Genomic DNA, 22,125 nt, shown 5'->3' on the forward strand with positions numbered 1-22,125 from the left:
ACTACTTTTGATTTGACCTTTATATTTCTTTGAATATATATACTGTCTTTGAATTCATCTTGTGTACGAAACCCACTACCACCACTCCTCATGACCTCACTAAAAATGGACTGGAGCTAACTCACCTCTTCCTTAAACTCATCTTTTCTCAATTGTCTTTAAATTTATCTGGTGGAGGTTTCCCATCATCACTCATTTCTAATCTTCTTCTAAATCTTCTCTTTAATTAATTATTGCCACATTTAATTAATTATTTAATGGTGTATTTAATTAATTCATTATGGCAGTCCTGGTGTTCCATACATATGAGCTGACCATGTGACGTAGAAGAATACAAAGACATATTTTGTTGAATGCATTGAAACTGAGAACAAATTTTACCTTTTCCATGGCCACTTTGTGAATCATTTGACCCAAATGTTCTGCTTCATCTTTTGAATCATCCTGTGTGGGTCTGTTATCATGTGTCCCATCCTCTTCAGATGCTGCCACCATCTGTTTTAAGAGAAGACAACAATATGTTTGGCTCATTTTTGATATATAGATTGTGGAAGCAGTGAAACTGAGGATGAATTTCACATCTCTTTGTGGCATAGGACACCCAGTTTTGTTTTTCATGGCTACCTTAGGAATCCTTTTACGTTCTTGTTCTTCCTCCTCTTCTGAATAGCCTTCAGATTCATCCCGTGTGGGTTTCCAGTCATCTGTCCCATCATCTTCAGATGAGCTCACAGACTGTTATTAGAGCAGAAAAATATATATTTTGCTCATTTTCCATGGATGTGTGAAAACAACATATTTACATCGTTAACTACAGGAGAAGAAACTTAGCTGGATTTTTCTTGCCCACCTTAGGAACCCATTCTCTTGCTTCACTCTCCTCCACACCTGTCCTATCGCTTTTAGAAAAGATCACCATCTGTTTTTAGAAAAGTAACAAAACAAAACATAGAAAATAAAATAATTTCCAACAGTGCATTTTGAGATCTAAGCATCCCAGAAACTGCACAGACATATGTCAGACATAACTTAAAACCACCAGTATAGGTTCATCAAGGCCCTGAGGGGAAAAACTACGTTTCCCACAAAATATTATGTTACTTCCGGTTTTGGCAGGTAATGGCAGACATGCATCCTTTTTTTTTTTTTTTTTAATTTTGTTTTTAAAATTTTGGTCGCCAACGGAGAGTGTTTGGTAGCGCTGTCCTCAGAAAACACCGTTTGTACTGTTTCGAATCATAACTCTGGTTTTACGTGGCCTATTAACACAATTAAGAGAATATCATTTGAAGTCCGCACTTTCAACACAAGTTGAAATGGAGACTGGGGCTGTGTCCCAATTCAGAGACCGCACACTTGAAGTATGCATTTTGAGTGCGATTACGTCACCGCCACGTGACGACTGTCCCAACTCGAAGTGTACTTCAAATGCGCCGTCGATTTCCCCAAATATCAAGCGTGGTCCGGTGCACGCTTCGTGGTCCCATATATCCCACAATTCATAGCGCGGCGGTGGGTGTGGATAATTTTGCTGCAAAATCCACATAAAATGTAATAAATAAATCATATAATACAAAAATCAACTATTCACATTTCAACTTTTAACTATTTAAATTTTCATCTTTTTCCTTTTACAAATTTAAAGTGAAAACAACACAAAACACTGCAAACCACAACACAATTAAATATAAATTATAATATGAAAACAAAAAGAACATGTATATTCTCTGTCATATGGGCCCGCATGAATAAACTTTCTGAATCCTTTATCATCTGCAACCGAAAATAGTTGTGGATGATTACTATACCTTTCTATCCCTGGCTCTCTTTCTCTCTCTCTCCCTCTGGCTGTTCCTGTGCTACTGAGAGTAACTACCGCCCCTCCCCCCCCTCTGCCCACGTGCAGAGTGAAGCGGAAAAAACGTGCGAGAGAGAGAGAGAGTGAGAGAAAGAAAAAGAAAAAAAACCCACGTGACGGCTCGCGATAAGGAGCCGGCTCGCGTCGTTCACGTCAAAGAGACGGCTCTAAGAGCCATTTCGTTCGCGAACGACCCATCACTAACACACACACACAACAGCAGCCCCTCTCGCTCGGTTTTTGCATTTGCGCTCGCTAACAACGTGTTGCTGGCGCTCTCAACATTTCTGCCCGTGCGCGCTCAACTCTTTCTCTACACCGTTATATTTGTGCCACAAAAACAGCCAGACAGGACAGGGTTAAAAAAAAAAAAAAACCCAACCAAAAACAAGCAAACGAAAAAAACCCGACAAGGTACCTGTTTGTACTCATATAACTTTTGAAAGTTAGCTTCATACCTGAGAGCTGGTACCTTCAAACTCTTTCTTCTTTCTTTCTTTCTGACAGTCGTATTGGCGGTTGGCAAACAATTGAAAGGTGCATTTACCTTCAAATTCATCATCCATGGTGCTTCGAAACTCTCACTAGAACAATCCGCTGCTGTACTCATGATCACATGACATAGATGATTCTGATTGGCTGCTCAAATGCTCATTAGGGGCGGAACATTTTTATAACATTAGTTACCATAGGGCATTGGAGCGTGATGTCACGGGGGTGGGCGTGGAAAGGATTTTGGCCTGATGCGCCATTTTCGGGGTCAAAATAGGTCAAAATATATGGCCTTATTTTTGTGCCACTATTCTGAGCGCACGCAAAAAAAAATTTGAGCGCACGTAAAAAAGTTTGCAGGTGCAAATGATGTATTTTGAGGAGAAATTTATTTTGAGCGAACAAAACTCATTCCTGCATGCAAAAAATGTATTTCAGTGTTTGCTATTATCCATACACACACACACACACACACAATGGCAGCCCCTCTCGCTCAGTTTTTGCATTTGCGCTCGCTCGCAATGTGTCGCTCGTGCTCTCAACATTTCTGCCCATGCGTGCTCAACTCTTTCTCTCTTTCTCTACGCCGTTATATTTGTCCCACAAAACCAGCCAATCACAGACTGGCCCATCGCGGTGTAACGGAGAAACAGCCAATCAAATCGCAGCTTTTCAGCCAGTGTAAAAGATGATTTTTTTTTTTCCACTGAACCGTCTGAGCGCAGGTTCGAGTCCTGGTTGGGACAAAGCCTGTGTTACATTATCAAAAGATAAACACCATTTTTAATTTAGTTAATGTGGATAAAATGTATTTTTCACTTTGCTTTTTCTTATTATTTGATTATCATTCTATTTATATCATAGTGTTTTGGCCTGTGGAGTATTATGTACCTATACTGTGTTAAGGAATATCTTTTATTTATATTTATGTATTATTCACATTATTTTATTGTACAATGCTTTGGTGCCACGGGCTTTTAGCATGCCTCAATGTCTCACACATTCATGTTGCTAACGGAAGGTATCTCAGGAAGCTGGAAGCAGGCATTCACACGGGAAAAGTTCATCTTTTGTCTTCTCCACTGTAAGAGGAAGCAAGGGAGTGTGAACTTTTCTCTGGGGGAAGACCAAAGGTGTGAAAACAGCTGTGTACTGCCTTTTGGTTCTGTAGGAGGTGTTTATACCCAAGGCTCTGTTGGCTTTATTTAATGGAAAACTTTCACAACAACTGCAGTACATAAGTACATAACTCAGAATAAACTGTATCATCACAAACCAGACATCCAACTTTTAATACAAAGATTAAAGTTTAAACTATAATTCAGATACATTCTGTTGGCATAGAAAATGAAGCTTATGCATAATTTCAATAAGGAAGATGTGTAATAAGTCATTTGTCTGCTTCCCGGTGGCTGCCAGTTTATATCTATTCATTTTCCAGCACAAACTCAGCACTGACATCATTACTTTATTCCAGTTATGCTCTTGCCTGCCTTCACCGAGCATGCCAGCCTCCACTCTGCATGCTTTAAATCTGTTGCTCTTCTGCTTCTGCCATTCTGCGTTTCAGATCCTCAGCTATGCAGCCCGCCTCCTCTCCTTTCTCCTCCTCACCGTGGTCACTCAGAACCCTGTCCCAGCCTCCATCTTCATCACTACCAGCATTTTGACTCTGGGGTGTGGCTTGTGCAAAATCCTGTCACTGCTGAGATTTCTTCTGCTATGATGGGTCATTGGAGTTTAACTGCCTAACAGTTACATTTATTTCTGTACCTCAATAAATCATGCTCAGTTTTTCCACATGATCTCTCCTTATTGAACTGCTTTTGTAGATAAGCTTCAAGCCAGAAAGCAACAACACCTAAACCAAAAATATTATCATCAGAAGTGAGAAAGTGTCTGGACTATCTCCAGCTGCGTTGCATGTATTAAAGATAACTTCAGACACTGTCTGGTTGTCATGTCTGAAACAGGCTGTACAGTCACACAGATAAAAGACAGCAGTCATGTTTCTAATATTACAAATCAACCAGAAAGATTATGAAGATAAAAGCTGTGAGACCCCACTAGAGAACGGATGGCTTGTTATCATTACATGAAGTGATTTAGAAATAAGCTGCCAAGTGGCTGCTGTGGCTGCTGCTGCTGTTGCCTTTCTAAGATGCCCTCCACAATCTTCTCTATTGAGACTTGTGTCAGTGGTGTAGACAGGGCAGGAGGAGGCGGGTTAAAGACGGAAATGATAACCCTCCTGCTGTGAAGTGCCTCGGACAGGAATCCAGATGGGGACCTTGGCACCTTCACCAGGGACATGGTTAAGCTGAAGAGTCCCACCGTACCTAAACATTACACCCTCTGAGAGTTCAGGGTCACTTAGGCAGCCACGCAGAATGTGCACTGCGTCACGTCTTCAGCATGGATGGCTTGAAGAGTGGGACGTTGTTGGGGTCTGTGGCCAGGTGAAAATGGTTCAGGACCTTTTCCACTCTGTTCAGCAGCTCAGTGGGTTGTGGTATTTGGATCCTGCAGTGCTCCCTTATGTGTTGCTTTGTGGGATTAGCAGGATGGATGCCACAGAACTTATAAGCATCCTGGAGCCTCTTCAGGTCTGCCTGATCAACCACTGAGAATGCCGCAGAGAGAAGCTGGCAGAAAGTGCTGAACAGAGGAAGATGCTCAGAGGTACACTCCCGCAAAAATCGCCTCAGGCAGTGGAACAGGTCCAGTTTTACAATAATGTTCTTGTTGTAGTGGGTTCGAGAGGCACAGCTGTTTGCCACTGGTCCAGATGTGGCCGCAGCAACAACAGCAGGAGTGGTTTTTCAGGCATCCCACGATAGATTTTCGACAGGGATGCAGTCTGGGATCTTAAATGGAGCACAGCAATCCCTAAATGTAAGAAATACAAATACATGTAAGTATATGGAATATTATGTGTGTGCATCAAATTGATCTGAAAAAGAAAAACTCAGTTTTTCCAGACAGATTAGCAGTTTGAATGACAACGATGATTACGGTTTTTACCTGTCCACCCAGTGGTAGCCGGCCTTTTCCACTCCTGCATCACTGTACCTCTTGGCCATTCCCTGGTACATGGGCTCCAAGGACCTTTCTGTGTCAGACTGAACCATGACCCATGAAACAATCAGCCAGTTTTCATTCATTATGGAATAACTGGACATGACCCCAGATGCCAGCATGACTTTTCGTGCCACCTTCCTGATGTGGTCAGACCTGGAAATGTGGCCAAAAGTGCCCTGGAGGAGTTTGGATATGGCTGGATGTTGATGGTCCCGCAGTGAGAGCTCTGTACCAAGACAAGGAGTTTGTGCTTGTGTGCTACATATTCCCCCTATTACTGCCAGAGGGTGACAACCCGCAATTATGGTCAAAAACCTGCCAGATCTCTACACTGTGTTCGGGGGGGATTCAGGTCTCTATGGCAACAAAAGACAGCCTGTCTTTAGACATCTCCAGGAGAAAATGTGACTGAAATGATTCAGGCTTGAGGAATGGCAGGGTTTTTGTTACTTTTGATTTTCATGGAACACACACATGCAGGCTGCTGCAGTCTGCCAAGTGCTGCTCAGAATTATTTAATTGTGGTCCAGCTGACTGCAACAGATATTTGACTGATGTGGACACAGCATGATGGGACCACCCAGTAATTCCAACTACACAGACTATATCGATCCTTGGGGGAACAACCTATATATGGCATCAATCTCAATAAAATGTTGTAATAGAAACTGTACTGAATACCTCAATTTGTCATGCAAATCTTGCACCTAGTTCATGAATTCATTACATCTAGGCTGGTCTACTGTAATTCATTATTATCAGGATGTTCTAAAAACTGCCTGAAAAGCCTTCATTTAATCCAAAATGCTGCAGCAAGAGTACTGACGGGGACTAGAAAGAGAGAGCAGATTTCTCCAGTACTGACTTCTCTTCATCGACTCCCTGTTAAATCCAGAATTGAATTCAAAATCCTGCTCCTCACATACAAGGTCTTAAATAATCATCCCCACATCTTATCTTAATGACCTTGTAGTACCATATCACCCTATTAGAGCACTTTGCTCTCGCACTGCAGGCTTACTTGTTGCTCCTAGAGTATTTTACAAGTAGAATGGAAGAGCCATCACTTTTCAGGCCCCTCTTCTGTGGAACCAGTTTGGATTTTGGAGACAGACACTATCTCTACTTTAAAGTTTAGGCTCAAAACTTTCCTTTTTGCTAAAGCATATAGTTAAGGCTGGATCAGGTGACCCTGAATCCTCCCTTAGTCATGCTGCTGTAGGTGTAGGCTGCTGAGGGATTCCAATGAGGCATTGAGCATTTCTTCTTCAGTCACCTTTCTCACTCACTATGTATTAATAGACCTCTCTGCATTGAATCATATCTGTTATTAATCTCTTTCTCTCTTCTGTCTTTATCCTGTCTTCCTTCTCTCAGCCCAACCGGTCGCAGAAGATGGCCCCGCCCCTCCCTGAGCCTGGTTCAGCCAGAGGTTTCTTCCTGTCAAAAGAGTTTTTCCTTCCCACTTTCGCCACAGTGCTTGCTCATAGGGGGTCATATGATTGTTGGGTTTACATCTGTATGTATTATTGTAGGGTCTACCTTACAATATAAAGTGCCTTGAGGCGAATGTTGTGGTGATTTGCCGCTATATAAATAAAATTGATTTGAACCGAATTTTCTCCACAATAGATGTGTGTCGTTTGTCTTCAATGATGAGGTATCTGGAGACTGCTGTCTTCAAAAGTGTTTTGTCATGCTCAATGATGTTGTTTGACCACTGTCACTTTTCTGCAGCCATTGGTATAGCTAATTTGATTCCACCCCATGTTTTACAGGCAATCTCACTTTGGTTAAGTCACCCTAGCACTAGTGGTTTTAACTTAATCCAGATTAATTTAGTACAAGACTCAATAGTCCAGGTGGTAGTAATCACTGATTAGTCTGTGTTTCGGAAAGGGGATTATCAAGAACTGATTAACAATTATAGATTATATAGACGCATCTTTGTTCCCTACAAGAATTATGAGGAAACACTACACAATGTGTTACTCTTCTATCACTCCCAGTTTCAACATTTTGCCCATTTTCTTCTGAACAATTTGCCTGTTGTGCTCGAGTCAGGCTATGAGTGCATTATCACCCCAGGCTGTGTTTCAAAATAGCGCTCTATAAATGGTAAATGGCCTGCATTTGTATAGCGCTTTTCTAGTCCATAGGACCCCAGTCATTCACCCATTCACACACTGGCGATAGGAAGCTACATTGTAGCCACAGCTGCCCTGGGGCGCACTGACAGAGGCGAGGCTGCCGGACACAGGCGCCACCGGGCCCTCTGACCACCACCACTCTATAAGCAAAGTAAGTTTCTGGGGTGGCTGTAGCTCAGGTGGCAGAGCAGGTCAGCCACTAATCAGAAGGTCGGTGGTTCGATCCCAGGCTTCCTCCTGGCTGCATGCCAAATATCCTTAGGCAAGATACTAACCCCATGTTTGCCTACTGGTGGTGGTCAGAGGGCCCGGTAGCGCCTGTGGCCGGCAGCCTCGCTTCTGTCAGTGCGCCCCAGGGCAGCTGTGGCTACAATGTAGCTTGCTATCGCCAGTGTGTGAATGACTGAATGTAGTGTAAAGCACTTTGGGGTCCTTAAGGACTAGAAAAGCGCTATACAAATGCAGGCCATTTACCATTTAAAGTCAGGCAGGGGGGAGAACAAACCGCTGCAAAATTGAGGTCACTTTTTCTTTTATTAGATTAACAAGTTCAATGCGGCTCCCTATGTGGATGAGAGCAAGTGGTTCAGAAAATGTGGTAGATTGTGGTGCTTGGTCTTTCCCCCAGTGGTAGGACCTCTATGTACATTCTGATTAAGTTATGAAGTTTATGTGAACTTATTAGCCTTATGATTTTACAACTGAAACTTGTGTAGATATAGGACCAAATGGCATCAAATGGTTTGACTGTATAGTACAACATACCCCAAAACTTCAACATTTACATACTGACATTATATCTTAAGCTTTGACTTTTACTTCTTCAAGAAGCATGTCTCCTTTCTTAATTTGACTGATCTCACATATGGTGGAATTATATAATGTCAAGTCTGAGAGCACCAGTGATTCCAGAAAATAAACGTGACAGTAACTCATTGGACACAGTATTAGATGATCACTTTTTATTAACAACTCTTTTATGTAATAAAAAAGTGGAATCTTCAAAAACAAATACAATGCAAAAGCCCTCAAATAAGGCATTTCTTGGGCTTACTGGGAGCAATGGAATAAATTGCACCTTATTTTCAGAGTCCTTTCCCCCTTCACTCATCTTCTCCAGAGGCTCCTGCTGTACTTTTTTTTTCTCTTTTCTACTTTGTCTTCACGCTTCATCTTCTCCAGAGGCTCCTGCTGTACTTTTTCTTTTCTCTTTCCTACTTTGGCTTGACTCTTCATCTTCTCCAGAGGCTCTGCCTGTATCTTTTCTTCCTTCCTTTGCCTTTTGCCGCTCATCTTCTCCAGAGGCTCCTGCTGTACTTTTTCTTTTCTCTTTCCTACTTTGGCTTCACTCTTCATCTTCTCCAGAGGCTCTGCCTGTATCTTTTCTTCCTTCCTTTGCCTTTTGCCGCTCATCTTCTCCAGAGGCTCTGCCTGTATCTTTTCTTCCTTCCTTTTCTTTTTGCCGCCCATCTTCTCCTGAGGCTCCTGTTGTACTTTTTCTTTTCTCTTTCCTACTTTGTCTTCACTCTTCATCTTCTCCAGAGGCTCTGCCTGTATCTTTTCTTCCTTCCTTTTCCTTTTGCCGCTCATCTTCTCCTGAGGCTCTGCCTGTATCTTTTCTTCCTTCCTTTGCCTTTTGCCGCTCATCATCTCCTGAGGCTCTGCCTGTATCTTTTCTTCCTTCCTTTTCCTTTTGCCGCTCATCTTCTCCAGAGGCTCTGCCTGTATCTTTTCTTCCTTCCTTTTCCTTTTGCCGCTCATCTTCTCCTGAGGCTCTGCCTTTATCTTTTCTTCCTTCCTTTGCCTTTTGCCGCTCATCTTCTCCAGAGGCTCTGCCTGTATCTTTTCTTCCTTCCTTTTCTTTTTGCCGCTCATCTTCTCCAGAGGCTCCTGCTGTACATTTTCTTTTCTCTTCCCTTCTTTGCCTTCACTCTTCATCTTCTCCAGAGACTCTTCTTGTATCTCTTTCTCCTCCAGTTGTTCTTTATTTTAAGAAAATAATCATTTACTTACTGATTAACTTAACATTGTTCATATTGTGCAATATAATGTTAATATTTACCTGAGGTTATTATTGCTGCAGATGACATTCCACTTTGGTCTTTCTTGTTGTTATCTAAGACCATATGAGAAATAAATAAATACCACTCCACCTTAAAGTTCTTTGAACTTGTGTATTTTTACTACAGCTGCTGGTTTCCAGTTACCAGATCTGGGTATGGTGTCGTCAAAGAGAGTTGACTGATGAAAAGTTAGCCTCTTCAAGTAACTGGTTTGGTGAATCACACTTTTTTCTGAACTCTGAGTCACAGTCATTGCTGTGTCTTGGCTTACATAGACCTGCTGCATCTGAAAAATTATGATTGACAAAGAAAAACAAGGTTACTTTAGCTCATCTAGATGTAATGTTCAGATTTGTTATGCTGTAGTGCTCTTACACCAGGAGGGACCTCCACTGCGACCTTGTCCATCTGTGGAGAAATGGTCAAACAATTGTTAAAGCAATTTTGAGATCACACACCTCAGTACAAGAAAACTTGAAATGTAATCAGTTTCACACAAAGGCAAAGATCTTATTTCAAAACATACATATCTTTATTGTAAAAGAAAATGTCATCAGGTGTGATTTACAGTTTTGTTGACATTTGTTATCAATTGTTCTTACCATGGGTGTCTTGAGAGTGACTGAATTCAGAATAACAACTGGTATTTGGTGTTGTAATGGTAATGAGCTCATCGCTGTTTCCCTGTCCTGTACATATAACACACAGAAATGCAAGAAGAAAAAAATTATAAACCATCTTCATGTTGGTATTTATGGTTTTAGAAACAAATCAAACTGCCAGGAATGGACTTCAGCCCCCTATTTGTGAGTAAAAGCATTTGGTAAAAGTTACAAGTGCTGATTTCCTAGCAAATACTTTTAGGACATTCCAAGTACTTAGAACTCACTGCTGGTGTTATACATACACCAGTACGATCATTACTGCAGCTTTCTACTCCTCCTCATGACCTCACTAAAAATGGACTGCAGCTAACTCACCTCTTCCTCAAACACATCTTTTCTAAATTGTCTTTGAATTGATCTTGTGTATGTTTCCCATCACCTGTTCCATCCTCTTCAAATGAGCTGAGTTCTTCTTCATCTAGCTCAGGCCTGCCCAATCCCGGTCCTCGAGAGCTACTATCCTGCAGCTTTTAGATGCATCCCTACTCCAACACAGCTGAATCAAATGGTTTGATCTCTTCAGCATGCCATCATGTTTGGCAAAGGCCTGATAACAAGCCATTCATTTGATTCAGGTGTGTGGGAACAAGGATGCATCTAAAAGCTGCAGGACGGTAGCTCTCGAGGACCGGGATTGGGCACCCCTGATCTAGCTCCTCCCTTTAGGGGTCACTACAGTGGATCATCTGCCTCAGTCTTATCCTATCCATAGCCACCTCCTTGGTCATACCAACCCTATCTATATCCTCCATCACTACTTTTTTTGCTAGGCCAGCCATTCGACAAGTCAATGGCTGTGAACAAAGAGAAACGTGTAAATAACTCGTGAAAGAATAAAGTTACGTTGAAACCAAGCACACCATTGTTTTTCTTGTGACATTACCAATAAGTTTAATGTGTCACATGGCCCTCTTCCTATTGACAAAACAAAAGTTGTATCCAAGATGGCCGACTTCTAAATGGCCACCATGGTCACCACCCATCTTCAGGAGTTTGCCCCCTCACATATACTAATGTGCCACAAATAGGACTTTAATATCACCAACCATTTCCATGTTATTACGGTGTATCCATATAAATGGCCCACCCTGTGTATATTTTGCTCATTTTCCATGGATGTGTGGAAACAGAAACTGCTGGATTTTTCTTGCCCACCTTATGAACCCATTCTCTCGCTTCATCCTCTTCCTCCTCCTCTTCTGGATTGTCTTCCTGTGTGAGTTTCCCCACACCTGTCCTATCATTTTTGTAAAAGATGACCATCTGATTTTAGAAAAGTAAAAATAAAAAGGTAAAAGATTAGTAATCAGTGAAAACTGTTAAGTCTAATTGTTGGATGTTGTCATTGTGTTTCTTAAATTTGTAAGGTCTGAGTTCAATCTATAGGATCAGGACATTCCTTTGTCTCTGCCCACCTCTCCAGCCACTCTGTGCTGGGGGAGGATTATTGTAGACACGTCCCTTGTGAAGATTCTGTTTGATGTTTGGTAAGCTTCCTGCCCTTTGTATGGCTTCACAGTTTTGTGCATGGTGAACCAATACAGGAATTGAACCATATATTGGGTGTGGGGGAGATTACAATTTTATGACTAATGATGTTGTTAGAAACAGTTGGAAGTCATACATACAGACACACATTCTTGCACATGCATACAGATGTTTACACATACACACACATAGTGCCTTGTCTTAGAACCATTGGGAGGTTTTACAAAGGGAGGTGCTTTTGCTGTGATGTATATTGTAACAGTTTGTCAATAAATAGCTGCCAGCGAGCTGCTCTTTGAAGGACTTTGGGCTGGACACAGGCTAGGAGCGTGAGCTCCAAGAGCTGGTTCTTGACCAAAGACCCTAGCTAGCGAGTTGAAGATGTTCTGTTATGTCTTGTCTTCTTTATGAGGAATAAGTCTCTAAACTAGCGGGGCTTGTGGAAACACAGACCCAAAAAAAACACTAAAACAAGTACAAGAACATACATTACATACTTTTCTCTTGCGCAACTGGTATGTCACTTTTTGTAGATGCTCCACCTCCTCTTTCAAATCCTGTTTAGTTTCGTTTATTGTGGTTCCAGCACTACAGGCAACCTCACCCTGACCTGGGCTCACCATCTGTTTATGGTACAAATTAAATATGTTTTGTTCATGATGGAGTAAATGATTATATATGAAAGAAGTGCAACCAATCAAAACTCTTACCAAGGGAATCAGGGCACACATACCTTGTTACTGCTACACTGGAAGAGCGTTCTGTCTAAAAGCTCCTCTGTTCCTGATGACTGCTGCTCTTCCTTTTCAGATCCTTCACTGTCCTCGTCCTGCACAGATCCTCTGTCCTCTCTCCTTTTCCTTTTCTTTGCTGCACATGTTGGAATTGCATTTGTTGTCAGTGCTCGGCTCTGGAGTGTGTCCTCTGCAGGGTCCTCAGCTGTGCAAAGCAATATTACTAAATATTAGTAAATGTAAGTGTATAGATAAATGTATAACTTGACTTTCGCTTTTTTAAATAACCTTGGTAAAATCTGTTGGCTGTGATGGCATCATGGCACATAAATGTTGCCACTCTAAATGTTACTTATGGCCATTGATCAGTGAGTTTTGGTCAGTGGTTGTTAATCAATGGTCATGAGAATTTGCATAATTAATATTAAGGAACTGACCTCCCAGCCCATTGTTCCTTCAGTGGGCTGGTTTCAGTCATTATGCAAATGTACTGTTTATAAAAGATTGGGGAAACCTGCAGTCAGCTGAGACTGAAGAAGTCACTTGGATGAGTTCAATGGTTCAAAGGTCTTAAAATATAAAACATATGTAATAAAAAATGATCAGAGTGCTAAAACAGAGCTTTTCTCTCTTTTCCTAATTATAAAGTAGTTTTATTCTTAATCTAAGAGAAATCACAATGTAAATCTGATCAATATATTGATAACAAATGCAAAAGTGTTTGAGTAGTACAAATGGCTGTTATAATGACTGAGTTCTTTGTGTGTGTGTGTGTGTGTGTGTGTGTGTGTGTGTGTAATGAGAGAATAGAATAACAGTGATTCTAATAACAGGCCTCAGAGTGTCTGACCTTGGTGTGTGATGTATAATGTGACACAGTGGAGCTACTAATCTCAAAGAATATCTGGCAAACAAAATGTATGTTTTCATAAAACAAGTTGGATAAAAAGTAAAGAAATAAATGGCAATTAACTGAATTCTAAAAAGCATTTGAATTGAAAATTGGATTATGTTACAATGAATGTTCATGTGAAAATGTCCTAAAGACAAATCTAACTGAAGTAGAATCACATAAACTGAATGAAATGTAGGGGATTACATCCAGATGTGATTCAATGTGAATTCTTTATGTTAAGAATAACAATGAAAATGTAATGAAGCGTTTTACAAGTTTAAACATTTTTAACTGTTTGTCAAATCTTGTCAGATAGATATACATTGATAGATAAGGTGTGAGAAGATGTGACGTCCAGTAGGAGAGGGGGGAGAAAGGGTGAGAAGGTGAAAAAGTGAGGTAAAGAAAAGATTTTTGTCTTCTGCAAGATGAGCAGCCCAAAAGATTGGATCGAAGGGGTTCACAGTTGAAAACCTGTCCAACCTGTGAATTCATTCCTTTTCGTCTGCTCATTGTTGCTGTGTTAGGGGGTTAATTTAGAAGGATTTTAATTTACATCATAATTCCAGTAGATGCCCAGCTGATTGCTCATCCTTCCTCCAACCTCTCTTCACCAAAGAAAAGAACAAACTCAACATTACCTCAGAGCAGCCTAGTTGGATAAGTAGAGTTTAAGTAATCTGATTATTTTTTGGGATTTTTTTTTTTCCTCTTATGTGCCTGCCCTTAACCTCTAAATTGTGGACACCTTTTATGAAACAATAAAGGTAAAAGTCTTAGTATTATTCTTTATAAGTGCAAATAGCTCTTACACTTTACTCTAGCCATAATATTGAAAATAATCTTTCCAATCATTCCAGAAATAACAAGATCAAAATGTGCAGGGCTCCATCTTAATCCAGAGCTGCACATATTTCACTGCAATGGTGATGTGTTTTTAACCAAGCTCCACATTATTCTTCAATTTAAACTGGACATCAGAGAAACGTAGTCATCAGACAGAAAAGACATGAAATCCATTTCAATGTGTGGATCACAGTGATGTAAAGATCTGTAGGTGCTATGTCTTAACCCAGACATGGAGTCTGTTAATTTTACTTAAGAGGGATTATACAATCTATTTACAGATTTAAGCGTTGCAGTGATCCATACCCAGTGCGGCAGCAATCTTCTGGGGAGCCTCTTCAATTAACAAAGCATGTTTTTCTGCTTGGACAAGTCTGTCTGAAAACAAATGTAAGCACAATCCCTTAGACAGTTTACCTACTTTAATGACATAATGTTAATAAAAGAGGTGGAGATATGTATTATAGACGTACTAGACTTAGATCTCCACACATTCAGCTGGTGCACGACTACTTCACGGCCAACATCTCTGTAACGTGCCCTCAGTTCGACCAAAAGGGCGTTGAACCTTTTTTTTCCAAGTCTGACTTGTGGTGGTGACATGTTTAATATATATTTCATGAAAGCAATAGCATCCATGAGATAAGCTCTCTGAGTTGTTGGTTTAAACCCTTTTGCTTGCAGGTGTGCTAGAAAACTCCAAAGTCAAAAATACAAATTAGTTCATGTGTTAAACTGTATATGCACACATGTATATAGAAACTAATAATCATTCAAATTTAACACTTACTCACGGACTTTTCCATGGTTCCTCAGAAACAGAAGGTCAACGTTTGGAATCGCTGGGTCTGCCATGAATTCCAGAAAATGGATGACATGGGTGGCCCGCTGCTTTGCATTGTCACATATTTTTCTGCTAGGGTTCACACCTTCTGCATGGACCCTAAATTCTTCCACCAGTCTTACTGATGAGGCAAGAATAGACATCATATCAAAGTACATTTGTATAGCACTCATATTTAGACCTCAGGTCTTTTACATCAGGGGGATTTTGTTGACAAAACAAATATTTTTTCAAGCTTCTCAATGCATAAAGAAAACCTCAATGAAGAACAATTCTTAGCCTAGAAGAACTCACTCTTCACAAATTAACTGAGTAAGAATTCCTATTCCAGGATGGTCAGTCATACTATGTAAGATTCTCTCCAGTTAATACATTTTACATAGGGCTGGGCGATATGGCCTAAAATCCATATTGGGGTATAATTTGAAGCACATGCGGTAACGATATATATCGCGATATATTATTTTCTTCTGTATAACGTATTTTCCACACTATAAGGCACACTTAAAATCCTTTAAATTTCTCAAAAATCCAGAGTGTGCCTTATGTATGAATTCTGGTTGTGCTTACTGACCTCGAACCGATTTGGGCGTGCAGAAATCTGTTAAAAAATGTTTTAGTACAACTTTGGTAAGCCGCACTGCTTGATGGATTGTCGGAGCATTACGGCTGCCGTAGTGAGGAGCTTCGCGGAGTAATCTGGGTCCAAAACTCTGTCTGTTTCAGGTCCCAAAGTCAAACGAACACAGAGTTAAAAACGGTCTAAATTCTTTCACCTAAAAATGACATACCATGTTCTGGGAGATTTTTGAAACTAATTAAAATGTACAGCTCTGCTACCACTTCCTACGGAGCCCCGCAAGGGACATGGGAGAAAAAAAATTAAGATTGACTTTTGCGAGATCTCGCAAAACAAACTCGGGATCTCGCAAAAGTTTTAGCTGCATTCTTCGAAGGCTGCCAGCTCGAAGCCGACCGGGAGGTCGAGGCACGATGTGCCGGGAGAGCGGTGTTCCTCCCGGCTGTAGTAGGTCTCGACCTCCTGTTAGCTTCGAGATGGTGGGTGTCAGATCTCCGAAAACGTCTGAGCACATTTGCAAATATATGATGTCTTGTAAACCGAGCAGGTATCTGACGTTTACACAACTACATTCACGCTTCAAAATATCTTAAAAGTGTATTTTGTGACCCAGAAAGAGTAACATTACAACTAAGTAGCTGCCGCCATTGTTGGAATTCAACTTTTGCGAGATCCTGAGTTAGTTTTGCGAGATCTCACAAAAGTCAGTCTTAATTTTTTTCTCCCATGTCCCCTGCTGGGCTCCGTTCTGAAGACAGAAAACTAAACAGCAGTGGCGTTTGCAGGGTTACTGAAGTTGGACTACCTGGTATATAATGTTGTGCTACGTGATTGCCAGCGACACAGCAATGTTAGCATAACATTAGCACAGTGAAGCTGGAGGATGAACACCAGCTTTTGTTTCCACTCAATAAAAGTTAACGTGAGGGATTCTGGTGGTCAGGGACAAATGCAATCGCATAGCAAGATGCTATACACGGGCCAAACTTCAGTCAAGAGAACAACTGAGATTATTCCACAATACAAGGTTAGTTATTAGTACAGGGAGTGCAGAATTATTAGGCAAGTTGTATTTTTGAGGAATAATTTTATTATTGAACAACAACCATGTTCTCAATGAACCCAAAAAACTCATTAATATCAAAGCTGAATGTTTTTGGAAGTAGTTTTTAGTTTGTTTTTAGTTTTAGCTATTTTAGGGGGATATCTGTGTGTGCAGGTGACTATTACTGTGCATAATTATTAGGCAACTTAACAAAAACAAATATATACCCATTTCAATTATTTATGTTTACCAGTGAAACCAATATAACATCTCCACATTCACAAATATACATTTCTGACATTCAAAAACAAAACAAAAACAAATCAGCGACCAATATAGCCACCTTTCTTTGCAAGGACACTCAAAAGCCTGCCATCCATGGATTCTGTCAGTGTTTTGATCTGTTCACCATCAACATTGCGTGCAGCAGAAACCACAGCCTCCCAGACACTGTTCAGAGAGGTGTACTGTTTTCCCTCCTTGTAAATCTCACATTTGATGATGGACCACAGGTTCTCAATGGGGTTCAGATCAGGTGAACAAGGAGGCCATGTCATTAGTTTTTCTTCTTTTATACCCTTTCTTGCCAGCCACGCTGTGGAGTACTTGGACGCGTGTGATGGAGCATTGTCCTGCATGAAAATCATGTTTTTCTTGAAGGATGCAGACTTCTTCCTGTACCACTGCTTGAAGAAGGTGTCTTCCAGAAACTGGCAGTAGGACTGGGAGTTGAGCTTGACTCCATCCTCAACCCGAAAAGGCCCCACGAGCTCATCTTTGATGATACCAGCCCAAACCAGTACTCCACCTCCACCTTGCTGGCGTCTGAGTCGGACTGGAGCTCTCTGCCCTTTACCAATCCAGCCACGGGCCCATCCATCTGGCCCATCAAGACTCACTCTCATTTCATCAGTCCATAAAACCTTAGAAAAATCAGTCTTGAGATATTTCTTGGCCCAGTCTTGACGTTTCAGCTTGTGTGTCTTGTTCAGTGGTGGTCGTCTTTCAGCCTTTCTTACCTTGGCTATGTCTCTGAGTATTGCACACCTTGTGCTTTTGGGCACTCCAGTAATGTTGCAGCTCTGAAATATGGCCAAACTGGTGGCAAGTGGCATCTTGGCAGCTGCACGCTTGACCTCGCTTATTTTTCCACACGCTTCTTGCGACCCTGTTGATTATTTTGAATGAAACGCTTGATTGTTCGATGATCACGCTTCAGAAGCTTTGCAATTTTGAGACTGCTGCATCCCTCTGCATCCCCTTCTCATTACAGAGATGCACATCACCTAATATGCTTAGTTGGTAGTAGGCTTTCGAGCCTATACAGCTTGGAGTAAGACAACATGCATGAAGAGGATGATGTGGACAAAATACTCATTTGCCTAATAATTCTGCACTCCCTGTATACTGCAACAAGATGGGAATAGACCAGCTGCGAGAGAATTCAACATTAATGAATCAATGTTACGCAAGTGGAGGAAGCGCAGTTTTTGGCTTTCCCCATATTTCAAAAGTGCTTCATCTCTTTGCTATGACTGTTACCTGGCATAATTTGCAGATGATAATGGTTGTAGCTACGATGCTTTCGACCAAAACAGGCGCAGCTTTATGACATCATCAACATGCACTATCGCGGTAGAGCGGAATAGTCAAAATCTCTATCGTTGGCCAAATTTATATTGTTTCAATCGCCCACCCCTAATTTACAGTAGTAAGTTTGATAAGATATATTATTTACCATAGTGAGGGGCTTTGCTGAGTGAAAACCGTTTCCGTCTGCTATATTTAACCTGAAATAAAAAAAAATCATTAACCAGATTTGTTTATCAATAGTAAATGAAAGAATGTTTCACAATGAGGTGTACAATCACAGGAGGTAAACAATACTCACATTTGCACGCTTGGTTGAAGAGTGTATCTGCTTGAGCTCATGATTCCTTTCAATTTCACACTCTAGCAACTGCTTCACCACCTGTAGCTCAGTGAACAGTATCTGACAGTTTTTGCAACCAGGAGCAGGTGTCCTCGGGAGAGGACGTCCCCTCCATTGCTGTACTGCATAGTAAGGTGCACTGCTTGGGATTAAAACATCAGGAGATACCCCTGTTGAATGACAAGTAACCTTGCTGCTGGAGATAGAAGGAGGCTGCATAATTGGGATGGTGTGGTCACTGAGAGTGTCACTGGCAGAGAGAGGAGGCTGTAGGTTTGGTCTGGTAGAGTCACCCAGAGCCTTGCTGTCAGAGGGAGGAGCAGGCCGATGGTTCAGTATAGCATGGTCACTGGGAGCCTTGCTGGAAGAGGCTATAGGGGATGCAACCTTGGACCTTGCCTCCAGTGCCCTAAAGATGCCCTCCTCAATCACTGTATAATCCACTTCACCCACATGTGAGACCATTTGCGGTGTGGGATTTGATACCCTCAGAAGTGCAAGTTCCTTAGCAACGCATCTGTCCTTGGCCTTTTGCATGTAAAGTTTAATCATAGGTTTCTGAAAAAGTTAGCATTAGAAAGGATTAAGATTAGATTTTAATTAATTGGGCATCCTTCATGTTTTTATCTATGCACACAACATGCTTTCTAGAGCTCGAGGAACATTATATAAATACAGCATACGGACAAAGAAAGAACCACCGTATTCTTCTATGGAAACTGGAAGACTTTCATTTCACCAGAGTAACAAATATGTAAAATGCAAGGTGCTAAATGTAAGTCCCTTTAACATAAACATCTGATTCCAGAGATCAAGGGCTGCCTCACCAACACACAAAAACCACACAGAGACACCACAAAGTCAATAACATACCTGTAATTTGTGGACCTTTTCCAGGTGCTTATCAAGCCGATTAAGATGTTTTGACTGACATAAGCGGACTGGACAGTCCAGATTTGTAGAAAAGCTGTAAAAATAGTCAAAATAAAATGCTGAGTAGGATGAAATAGAAATTGGGTGTATATAAAAGTTAGCAATTAAATAAATGCAGTGATTCGAAAACATGTAAATTTAGTCTCTTTCAGAATTTATTAAGACACTTACTGCCGATGAGAAAATTGGCTCAAAAGAAGCAGCTCAATTTCATTTACCACCTTCTCTGTGACTCTTAGGTGCTGAACAATATCAGCATATACATGTCCACATATGGGACACTTGTGTCCATTTCTGACATAGTGATGCCTTTGAGACTTTGAGGCGACAGCAACCTGTTGCCGTTCCTCTGTCCTCTGTGGCAACTCACTGCTCACGAACGCCCCCTGTACACAAAAAGAAGACGCATACAACTACTAAAAAAGTTTTATTTTTTGTCTTACTCTTACTTAATATTTACAAATGCCAATGAAAATAAATTATCTGCAGTACTGTTAGTAATTCTGACTACTTTTGATTTGACCTTTATATTTCTTTGAATATATATACTGTCTTTGAATTCATCATGAGTACGTTTCCCACTACTACTCCTCCTCATGACCTCACTAAACAACATCTTCAACATCTGCCAGAAAATGCTCTGGATTTTATACGAGTCTGTTGTGGCCAGTGCGATCCTCTATGCTGTTGCATGCTGGGGGAGCAGGCTGAGGGTAGCAGAGGCCAACAGACTTGATAAACTGATCCGTAAGGCCAGTAATGTTGTGGGGATGGAGCTGGACTCTCTCAAGGTGGTGTCGGAGAGGCGGATGTTGTCCAAAATAAAGACAATGTTGGATAACACCTCCCACCCACTCCATGACATGCTGCTCAGTCACAGGAGCACATTCAGTGAGAGACTGAGAGTACCGAAAAGCACCACTGAACGACACAGGAAATCTTTCCTGCCTGTGGCCATCTCCCTGTACAACGCATCCACTTAACACACTGGTTACTGCTACAACTACACATGTTTCTTTTTCAGCTATTTATTAATAAGTGACTCATGTACTGGAACAAAAAAATAATTTCCACCAGGCATCAATAAAGTATTCTGATTCTGAAAAAATGGACTGGAGCTAACTCACTTCTTCCTTAAACTCATCTTTTCTGAATTGTCTTTGAATTTATCTGGTGGAGGTTTCCCATCATCTATTCCATCCTCTTCAAATGAGCTGAGTTCTTCTTCTTCTTCTGGCTCCTCCCTTTAGGGGTCACTACAGTGGATCATCTGCCTCCATCTTATTCTATCCATAGCCGCCTCCTCCATCAAACCAACCCTATCTATATCCTCCATCACTACATCCACGAACTTCTTCTAAGGGCTTGCTCTTTCTCTCCTGCCTGGCAGCTCCATATGGAACAATATATTCACTATGCCTCTTCTACATATGTCCAAATCATGTCAGCTTTGCCTCTCTAACTTTGTGTCCAAACCGCTCAACATGAGCTGTCTCTCTAATGCACTCATTTCTAATCTTCTCCATTCTGGTCACTCCCAAACAAAATCTTAGCATCTTGAGCCCTGCCATCCCCTGCCTGGCCTTTTGCACTGCTTGTTGCTTTGGATGCTTGACTCCAGCTATTTAAACTCATGTACCTTCAATACCTTTACTCCTTGCATATTTCATATGAGCTGACCATCTGACGCAGAAGAATACAAAGACATATTTTGTTGAATGCATTGAAACTGAGAACAAATTTTACCTTTTCCATGGCCACCTTGTGAATCATTTGTCCCAAATGTTCTGCTTCATCCTTTGAATCATCTTTAGATTCATCCTGTGTGGGTCTGCTATCATGTGTCCCATCCTCTTCAGATGCTGCCGCCATCTGTTTTCAGAGAAGACAACAATATGTTTGGCTAATTTTTGATAGATAGATTGTGGAAGCACTGAAACTGAGGATGAATTTCACATCTCTTTGTGGCATAGGACACCCAGTTTTGTTTTTCATGGCTACCTTAGGAATCCTTTTACGTTCTTGTTCTTCCTCCTCTTCTGAATAGCCTTCAGATTCATCCTGTGTGGGTTTCCAGTCATCTGTCCCATCATCTTCAGATGAGCTCACAGACTGTTATTAGAGCAGAAAAATATATATTTTGCTCATTTTCCATGGATGTGTGAAAACAACATATTTACAGAAACTTAGCTGGATTTTTCTTGCCCACCTTAGGAACCCATTCTCTTGCTTCACTCTCCTCCACACCTGTCCTATCGCTTTTAGAAAAGATCACCATCTGTTTTTAGAAAAGTAACAAAACAAAACATAGAAAATAAAATAATTTCCAACAGTGCATTTTGAGATCTAAGCATCCCAGAAACTGCACAGACATATGTCAGACATAACTTAAAACCACCAGTATAGGTTCATCAAGGCCCTGAGGGGAAAAACTACGTTTCCCACAAAATATTATGTTACTTCCGGTTTTGGCAGGTAATGGCAGACATGCATCCTTTTTTTTTTTTTTTTTTTAATT

The 22,125-nt window shown here is 41.1% G+C and overlaps 1 protein-coding gene and 1 pseudogene across 1 annotated transcript; both read right to left on the bottom strand.

Moving 5' to 3' along the window:
• Positions 1-4,577: 4,577 nt before the first annotated feature.
• On the bottom strand, positions 4,578-9,399 carry LOC146606810 (uncharacterized; annotated as a pseudogene).
• Positions 9,400-9,977: 578 nt separating this feature from the next.
• LOC146606811 (uncharacterized) lies at positions 9,978-21,920 on the bottom strand. Its single transcript, XM_085349382.1, has 14 exons — positions 21,817-21,920; positions 21,609-21,719; positions 21,354-21,479; positions 19,779-19,993; positions 19,548-19,641; positions 18,633-19,232; positions 18,480-18,531; positions 15,063-15,237; positions 14,746-14,969; positions 14,579-14,650; positions 12,531-12,736; positions 12,295-12,420; positions 11,465-11,572; positions 9,978-10,052 (listed from the first exon to the last, which is right to left on the bottom strand). Exons 1-14 carry the CDS (start codon positions 21,883-21,885, stop codon positions 9,978-9,980), a joined length of 2,253 nt encoding a protein of 750 aa, XP_085205508.1. The 5' UTR covers positions 21,886-21,920.
• Positions 21,921-22,125: the final 205 nt, after the last annotated feature.

Source organism: Diplotaxodon limnothrissa, unplaced genomic scaffold (genome assembly GCF_057381915.1).
Source record: "Diplotaxodon limnothrissa isolate DT_005_m unplaced genomic scaffold, D_limnothrissa_male_GT1.1 unmapped_scaffold_7, whole genome shotgun sequence".
NCBI classification, from domain to species: domain Eukaryota; kingdom Metazoa; phylum Chordata; class Actinopteri; order Cichliformes; family Cichlidae; genus Diplotaxodon; species Diplotaxodon limnothrissa.